At 32.3% G+C, this 9,590-nt stretch overlaps 1 protein-coding gene across 1 annotated transcript; it reads right to left on the bottom strand.

Annotated features, from left to right (window-relative positions):
• Nucleotides 1–839: 839 nt before the first annotated feature.
• On the bottom strand, nucleotides 840–9,295 carry LOC108915809 (putative bifunctional UDP-N-acetylglucosamine transferase and deubiquitinase ALG13). Its single transcript, XM_018721946.1, has 8 exons — nucleotides 9,170–9,295; nucleotides 8,607–8,794; nucleotides 8,399–8,553; nucleotides 8,045–8,344; nucleotides 5,358–5,586; nucleotides 5,121–5,298; nucleotides 4,601–4,883; nucleotides 840–1,339 (listed from the first exon to the last, which is right to left on the bottom strand). The coding sequence occupies exons 1-8, from the start codon at nucleotides 9,293–9,295 to the stop codon at nucleotides 840–842; spliced, it is 1,959 nt and encodes a 652-aa protein (XP_018577462.1).
• Between the last annotated feature and the right edge of the window lie 295 nt (nucleotides 9,296–9,590).

Here is a 9,590-nt window from a genome sequence, read left to right as displayed (position 1 = left end):
TAAATCGAGTATTTATTCAAAAAAAAAGTTCAATTATTTTGGTTTTGACGTGCCTGAAAAAAAACACATGGCACACTTAATTGTACCACAAAACAGTTGCACAACTAATAAATTAATTTGACGCATGTACAGGGTGATTTAAATGACAGAGCACAAACGTTGCCGATAAACTTGAGACCAAAATGATATTGAATTATTTAAAAAACCAAGTTATAGAAAAATTAAAATATCCTAAATCTTTTAAAGAAATCAACGAGATGCGGTTTTCACCATTCAAATTTTTCCTGAAAATCACTCCAATCTTTTCTAGAAACATGTGAAAACCCACAAAAATGTCGAAATTCTCACACCCTGTATAATTTTCATAAACAAACTTTTTTTAGTTGGACATTTTTAAAACAATCGATTTATAAAAATTGTAAATCCTTCTTTCCAAATTGAAGATAGAGAAAACAAACTATACAAAAAAAAAACAAAAAAAAATGAAAAAATTAATTTTGAAAAATTTTAACTAAATACTTTTTTATTTTTGTTTCTGCCAGATTTTTTTTAAACTTCAAAATATGAAATGAGTATGTAAAATATATTTCTTCCACTGCACTTAATAAATATTAAACTTAAACATTATTTCTTTGGTAACGAAATTAGAACTACATCCTTACTAAATATGAAAAATAGAGAAATCGGAGCAACGTTTCCTAAAAAAAATATTTCACAAATTTACACAACATCTCAGTATAGATAGAAATAACGAAGACTATAAAAAATATATAATTTGATATAAACAATGTTTCGTCAACGATTTACACATCATCAGGCGGAAAAATCATACCTCGGGCTTACTGCGGTCTCGGAAATATAAACCCGTGAGCATTGACCCCTGCGGGATACCAAGCGGCCGGCGGCGTCGGAGGATAAACAAACTGAGGCGAAAGATACTGCATATCCAAGGGAGGACTGTATATAATCGGAGGACTCGACACGACCATTTCCGTCATTTCCGGTGGCGCCGGGGCGTAAATAACGGGAGTACCCGGTGGCAACGGCATCATGGGTGAATACATTTCAACGGGTGTGCTCTGCGGTGTTAAATTGGTGCACAGGGTGGGTCTCGCTGGTGAGCTAATCGTCGGTTGTTCGTAGATGTTTTCGTTCTCGTTGAAGGGGTTGAGGTCTTTTTTATTTTTCGTAGTTTGAGGTTTACTACTTTGCTCTTCACAAGGCTTTTCAACTTCTGTTTTTAGCTGCGGGGGTTGTAATTCTATGGGCGGTTGGTGCCAGTAGCCGTAAGGCGAAAACGGGTCCACCTGGTAGTTGTAGTAAAATGGAAAATTGGAATCTGGAAACATATAATTTCGTAGTAATCGTACAAAGAGTGGCCCGCTCCATAACTAGATTTAATCCCATTGATTTTTTTTTGGAAGACAAAAATGTAATTAGGGTTACTAAAAATTAATATAGGTATAATACCGTACAAAATTAGAACGATCAGAAATTTTATTCTCATGGTGCACATAAAATACTTTGAACAGTGTACACGCCACTTCTGGTCTGGTACAGGTGTTGTTCGTGGAATATTAGATGTGACGAAATTAAAGCGTCATATTCAGTCTATGGTCAACAGGTGTTCAACTGACACTGAAATATAATATGCATTGTATGAAACTAATAGTTTAAAGCGTCAAAAGTAATTAGGAATTTCTGCCTTCATGGGTGTCGGTAAGTGAAATGAAATTGTCGAAAACTAAAAACGATGGACTGGTTGGATCAGAGAATTAAAAGACTAAGTCAGTGGTATAGGTGGATGTCCGCCAATAAGATTTTGGCTGAGAGAAGTGTATCAAAAGAGCACCGAAGAAACCGTTTCCGAAAAAAATTAGATACGGAGCATTCCCGCCAAATCGGACAGTTTAAAAAATTTTGATATTTGATTTCCTCAATTTTTTGATATTTTTAGTAAGTACCCCTCAAAACAGCCTTTCTGGTCAATTTTGAGATTTTTGTGATAACTTGTTCAAAAGATAACAAATTTTCAAAAAAAATCGTTTTTTTGTTTTTTGTTTATAACTTTCTTAATAATAGTCCAAATTAAAGCTTTTTTTAAAATCATTGTTTTTAGATGGCCTGTATAGAAAAAATACAAAAAAAATATTTTTTTAAGATTTTTGAGTTTGAAATGTTAAATCGTGTTTTTGAATGTTTGTTATAATTGTTTATAACTGAATTTAACGTTTACTTATTGATTTTAAAATGAGTAAAAAAAGAGTATACAGTGAAAAAAATCGGTACCTACAATGATTTATATAGAAAAAAATTTTCTTTCAAATTTTCAAAAATCAAAAAATAAATAGTAATTATGGAGGGCCCACGATTGGACCGGTCTTAAAAGTTGTTAAAAGAATAGTAGTTTGAAATGAGAAATTTTCAAAAAAATCAACACACTTTTAAAAACATGATTTAAAATTTCAAACTCAAAAATCTTAATCAAAAACCCTTTGAATTTTTTTTTATTTTTTTCTGTAAGTCATCTAAAAACAAAGATATTGAAAAAAAAACTAATTTGGACCATTAATAAGAAAGTTATGAACAAAAAAACAAAATTAAACAATTTTTTTTAAAAATTTGATAATTTTTGAACAAGTAATCAAAAAAATCTCATAATTTACCAGAAAGGCTTTTTTGAGGGGTACTAAAAATATCAAAAATATAAGGAAATCAAAAATCAAAACTTTTCAAACCGTCCAATTTGGCGTGGAACAGGCTAGAATGTTGTATGCCGTTCGTTACAAACACTGGACTGTTAGGAAATGGTAAAAAATATTATTTATTATGTACATTTAATATTTTTGGTAACGATGGTATGCAATTTTTCACTGTCCAATGTACAAAAAAAAAAGACTTGATCCAAAATACATTTCCGGCACAGTAAAAGACAATGGGGGCAATGTTATGGTTTGGCATTGTTTCCCGGCATATGAAATAAGACCTTTGTGTACCGAAACATACCAGATGATTTTACTAAACTAATGCAAAAAATTAAAGGGTCAAAAGAACTTCCGAAATTTTTACGTGATTTTTGACAGACTGTATTTAGGTGAAAAATGGTCGTATCGGGAATTAAAAACCAGCATTTTGAAGTTCTAAGATTCTAGTTTTTAGATCTTTCGATTGAAATTTTTTAGGAGTTACGGTTATCATGCAATTCTAAGAAATAGCGAGACAAAAAAATTTGGATAATTTTCCAGGGACTTGAAATTTTTTTTTTTTCAGCCGTCATTGCGTGGACCAAATAGCTTGTTTATTCAGCTTCAATTCCCTTTTTTTTAATTTCGATACGACCATTTTTCATCAAAATATTGGACTTTTAATGGAAAAGGATCCTTTTGCTTTCAATCATCAATATCAGCGACAAATGGTCGTACAGAGAATTGAAGGGCAGTTTCGAAAACTGGAATAAATTTCCTATAACATGCTGCCTCAACTTTTCGGAAAAAATTGTTTTTGTCTTAAACGAATTTTAAAAAACTGGAAAAAAATGGTAATTTATGAATTTTTTAGAAAATTGACGGCTACATTAGAAATATTCACGAAATGACTAATGTTAAACATGACTTTTACAGCTCGATATACCCAGAAGAACCCTGTGAAGTTTCATCTCGATCTAGCAAACCGTTTCTTTGTTTCAAACTTTTGAAAAAAATTAGTCACGTTTTTTTTTCATAATTAAAATAGAAAACAAAATTTTTTTGAGGTTTTCTCACATTTTATTGCAAATAACGTTCAAATTTATGAAAACAAAAAATAATTTTTTAAATATTTGAAATTTTTTTTTTTCGAAATTTTTCAGATTTTTTTGTTTTTTTGGAAAACCTTGCGGACATTGAAAAAACAATCAAATTTTTTCCAACACGAATCGCCTTTTTTGTCCTATGCTCTGTTCATCAACTTTGTAAAAGATGAAAAAAATTTTTCCCAAGTTCGTGGACAAGAAAATTTGCAAAATTTTGTTGTACTATTTCTTAGAATTTCAGGATAACCGTACCTCCTAAAAAATTTCGACCGCAAGATCCAAAAACCAGAATCTTAGAGCTTCAAAATGTTTTTTTTAATTCCCGTTACGATCATTTTTCACCTAAATACAGTCTGGAAAAATTTCGGAAATTCTTTTTACCCTTTAATTTTTTGCATTAGTGAATATGTCAAATAGGAAAAACCCTAAAAATATATTTATCAACACAATAATGACCAACGAAGGCATAGCTAAAATTGTAAAGGAATGGTTTCGTGAAAATATGTACAAGTTTTGATATGGCCGAGTCAGTTTCCAGATTTGAATCCTATCGAAAACCTTTGGGACAGCGAAAGCAAGAAAAAGAAATTTAGTAAAAGGGTCAGATATTGGTTAAGTAAAAAATAATTCACATTAATCTAGTCATATTCCACATTTTTTATTTTGTGGTTTCAAAACGTCATTTTTTTAAGTTTTGTGTTTTATATATAATTTTGTTCTATTAATATTTATTAATTCCATCTGCAAGGAGACCACCTGAAGAAACAATAGCTCTAATTATGTCCGATACCGTATATATTTTATACTAACCATGATACGGGACCACGTCTGGTGTTACTGGAGCAGAAGCTACCATCGGTTTCATATTAAAGTTAAACATACTTTGAGGAGTGGTCGGCGTTTGTGGCCAAGTCATAGGATCCGGCGTTGGTGGTAATAACGGGTGCCAATGGGTCTGATCACCCCATTGATACCTGGTAGAGGAATTCAGAATGTTTGGTGTGACCATTTGTTCAGCTAGCGGTGGTTCCGTTTGAGTCTCTGTTGACGCCTCGTTTTCGCGGTAACCAGACTCGCTTGGATTGTGCATTTGCTAAAAAGATTTAGTTTCATCTTTCAGTTGCGGTAAAATCTGAGAAAACCTGGCAATCTTTTTACACTCCGTTTAGTTTGTAGTTAGTTTAGTACAATGACTTCGTTTGTAAATATGAACGTGTTACAATAAAATTGTGATGCAAAAGTGTAACAATGGCAACATTTACTTCTCAAGAATATTGTGACAATAGTACCTAGTGCATTAGAAACAGAAAAATTTTAAATGTGTACCTACCAAAGGAACCCCAACATAAGCGCTAACATTTTCCACAGTTTCCGAAGGGACTGTAGTGCCGGTTTCGCTACAGCTTTTGGTCCGTCTCTTTTCCTTGTTACGTTTCTTAGTACCTCTCGGCGTCTTTTCAAGAGGTTGCACTTGCGGTGACCCAGCTATCACTAAATTTTTGGAAAATCTACCAAATTAAGAAAATAATAAAAAACATGTAAGCGAATGTCATTTCTACATTTTTACCTGTAGGGTAAAGGCCATGGTTTAGCGTCACTTTCTGGAGACAAGTCAGTGTAATTCACAGTCCGCTTCTCTGCTAGTTTGGTGAGGTACACAACGCACACGTTGCTGTCCTTGATGATTTCTTGTATGTAGCAATCTTGGGGTTCGTTCGTAATGTCATCATTTAAAATACACCTTGTACCTAGGATTAGCTTGTCATCGCCATAGTACCATTCCCCTAGGCGTAGTTCTAAACATTTTTAGATTCATTGAAATATAGTTTATTTGTTCTCGTTTTCATCTCGTTGACTTAGTCGCAAAGCTTTGTTTTTTTTTATCAATTTTAAAGTTATTGAAGCTAATTCAAAATGATTTTTTGTTCTTAAATCTTATCAATGAAGTCAAATAATTTGTTTTTTTGCAAAGAAGCAATGCTTTGTATTGCTTTATTTTATTAGTTGACGCAAAACGTATACAAGTTAGACTTAAATATAAGACACTGGGTAGAACGCAAAACAACAAAAAAAATTTTGTTTTCAAAGAGAGTATGAAAAGATGGACTGTATTAAAACAGTTATTTTTGTATCTAGAACGTGAAATGGAACTTTTACGTTCAAGAATGAAAGTTATTTTGCTGAGCTTCAAGATCCAAACAATATTTTTTCGAAAACTGTAATAAAATAAGACAATTGCGCTATATAAAATTTAATTTATATCTGAAATCGTTTGAACCAAGACGGTTTAGGCGTGGTGACTATCATAAACAATAAAAATTAGTTAGACGCGAAACATCGACATAATTTTAAAAATGTTGTCACCACCATTCTTGGGGGGTGAAAATTCGAAATATTTAGAATTATTCAAATTTCGTGGCTGAAAACGTACATAGGTATTGTATTTTTGAAACCGAGTGAGTTGCGTGAAACTAAATCTGTATAGGACATAGCTAGTACCAGGCGAAACATCGCCATAATTTTTAAATGTCACCGCCATTCTTGGGGGTAAAAATTCGAAATATATAGAATTATTCAAATATCGTGGCTGAAAACGTACATAGGTATTGTATTTTTGAAACCGAGTGAGTTGCGAAAAAGTAGTGTCAGAATTATACAGGGCTGGAAAATCCACATGGTCCATCTGCCTTTACATGAGAGCGACAAAGTAAAGTAAAGAAATTCGTGCGATAAACAAGGATGGCTATAGTGAAGACGTTTCATAATCTGAATAGTCACGGCCCGTTTCGGGTTAGAAGTGGAAGTGACTATTCAGATTATGAAACGTCTTCAATGCAACCATGCTTGTCTATCGAACGGATTTCTATGACTTACTTTATTGCTCTCACGTAACGGCCGATGTACCATGGGGACTTTCTGAAGCTGTATACTGTAATTCATATTCTAAATGTTTAAATCAAAATGAGTTCGGAAAGTGAAGACGAGCATTTACCAGGGGAAGTATTGGAAGCGGCACAAAGTGCTATTTCACAATTAATCCCCAAAAAAATATCGAGACAGTACGAGATTGCCTACAACGAATTCAAAGGGTGGTGTAGTTCAAAGAAAATTGTCCGAAGCGGTATTACTAGTATATTTTGAACATAAAATTAATAAAATTATACCTTCGACGTTATGGTCAATATATTCCATGTTAAAAAGTACACTGAATGCCAAAAAAAAAATGTAAATATCAGAAATTTTCCAAAACTAATACCACATTTGGAAAGCAAATCAGTTGGATACCGTCCGAAAAAGTCCAGAATTCTAAAGAAAGAGGAAATTGAGAGATTTTTATAAGAAGCACCTACTAATAGATTTCTGCTAGAAAAGGTAATTTAAATTAATATATTTATATCGATTTCGATTGATTTAACTAATTTTGCACAACTTTTCATGTCATTTTAATAATTGATGTTTGAGAAGAGATGAGCTACTAAAGATAGCTATGTATAATATAGAAGACAAAGATTCAATTATTATTATAAGAATTTCCGATTCCGAAACTCATACTTCGAGATGTTTTGTGATTTCAAGTCCAGACTTTTTAAGTCAAAGAATGTCGCAGTACTTTTTTCATCATGTACTTATGGGACACCCTGTATATACTTATTCAAATTTCGGTGAGTGGGTAATACCTATGTTATTAATTTTAGAGCTGTTCTACAGGACAATAATTTAGAATTGTAAATGTATTTGTTTTTTAAATTATTTTAATACATTAACAAATTTTATAAAAAAACATTGTTTGTACTTTAGAGCCCTGAGGATGATGTAAAATAATACAGAAACGTTGCCAATGATTTAAAATATAGTGTTCTTTTACTTGTTGATCTTTATCCCACTAAAACCTTGACTTGGAAAATGTATATTGCTTAATTAGGAAAATCATAAATAAGTTTCGAAAAAATGGCAAATTATTTTGATATTTGTTTTATGTCCTAGAATGAAAAAGTCATTGGCGTTCTAGAACATAGAAGTATTTTGCAGCTAGGTGACAAAATAGACTCTCTTTTGTCAACTGAAAATTTAATGAAAATGTCGATTTTTGATGACAGTTTTCGAAAAAGTAATATTTTTCATTAGATACGAGGCAAATTGTGATGTGACTGAGGTTTTTTTTATAGGGATTACTTTATTACTGCTAAACCCAAAATGAAATGTAAACAAAAAAATAAAATAATTCTAACCAATAATTATAAAGTAAAAGCCTACCTCTTCTGACTTCTCCCCAGGAATCGTACTCTATATTTCTATATATTGTGGGGTCTAAGGCTTTAGCAACTTTGAAGGGGAAGGGGGCTATGTTATTATTTGTCAAAGTTAACTGGCCCTCTCCTGCGTCTTCTGGAGGTGCCATACCTGTTTCATTATTATTCACCTCGGACATCTTCTTCTCGGCTATTAATTCGGCATGAGTAACAATATTATTTTTATCGTACAACATGGCCTTCACAATTTCGTCCACATTTGGTATATGGAACACTTTTTCATACAGTATTTTGTAAATGACAGCTAAAAGTCTCTAATATACCAAAAATACCGCATTATTTAAAAACAATTACATACATTGGCAAAAACCTGCCGTCATGATGTGTTCTCTGTTGTAGACTACATCGTAATGGTCTTCATCCATTAAGCATAGTCTCAGTGACGCTGGAAAATCGTTGTGGGTCACTTGAAAAATTTCTTGACGAGCTGCGTCAAAAATTATGACATCGCGACTGAAAGTGAGGAATAAGTGACTCAAATTTTACTTAATTCTTAAAGTACCCACCTATACTTCCTGCTGATAATATGGATTTCTATATTTCCACACACCACCATGTGTTTTTCTAACAAATTTATATGTTCCTGCCAGGCTGCAAATGAGTCTGCAAGGTAGGAGAATTCTTCAAAATTTTTTCGGGCATAAACTATACATTCCTTACGAACTCTTTCGTGGTAAACTTGACAATCAAAAAGCTAGATACAAAGAAAACGCGTATGGATACCTTCCATGCTATATGTGATATATTCATTAATATAAAAGTTTCATTTCACAAAACTTTCAGACGGTAACAAAAATTACATATTTCTAATCTATTACATATTGAGATACTGAAATTAATATATAAAAGCTGTTAAGCTAAATTAAACTCAAATAGAAACTTTTTTTTGTTTCCACCAAAAGTTAACATGTATTTGACAATAGCTAATTTACCTGAGATCTCACCAAATGTTAATTATTCTGAATGCTGATTGATTAATTAATTGAGATTAACCGTTACTGTTGACTTATAAATCAACCAAATTTTATAATAGGTAAATTTTTGTGATGAAATGTAACAAAACACTCACTTGTTCACTAACTGCCCTAAAAAGGCAAGTTTCATCGTATGCCACATTTTTCCGATACAATCCCAAATTGTCCAGCCAGCTGTCCACTGCCCCAGGATTTCTACCCCTTCGGGTAATTTTAGCCATTGTTTGCTTCTAAATACCTACACAAAACATCGAAGATCCCACAATAAAAAAATTTACTGGGAAAAAATGTATCATTCATTCTATCACAAAACAAGCCAACGCTTTAGATGAATACAACAGTGATCTCGTCAAATATTATAAATAATTACATTAAGAATAAGATAACTTTAAACCACTTACAGACCACGACTAATACAAAAAAAGCTGAACACGTGAAAGAACACACCGGATTTGAAATTTATTACTTTACTTTATTACGTTTGGACGAATTTGCGCATAGACATAAAAATGAACC

Source organism: Anoplophora glabripennis, unplaced genomic scaffold (assembly GCF_000390285.2).
Source record: "Anoplophora glabripennis isolate ALB-LARVAE unplaced genomic scaffold, Agla_2.0 scaffold1182, whole genome shotgun sequence".
NCBI classification, from domain to species: Eukaryota; Metazoa; Arthropoda; class Insecta; order Coleoptera; family Cerambycidae; genus Anoplophora; species Anoplophora glabripennis.
The sequence above is the reverse complement of the archived record's forward strand: the minus strand, read 5'-3'. Positions and strand labels throughout refer to the sequence as shown.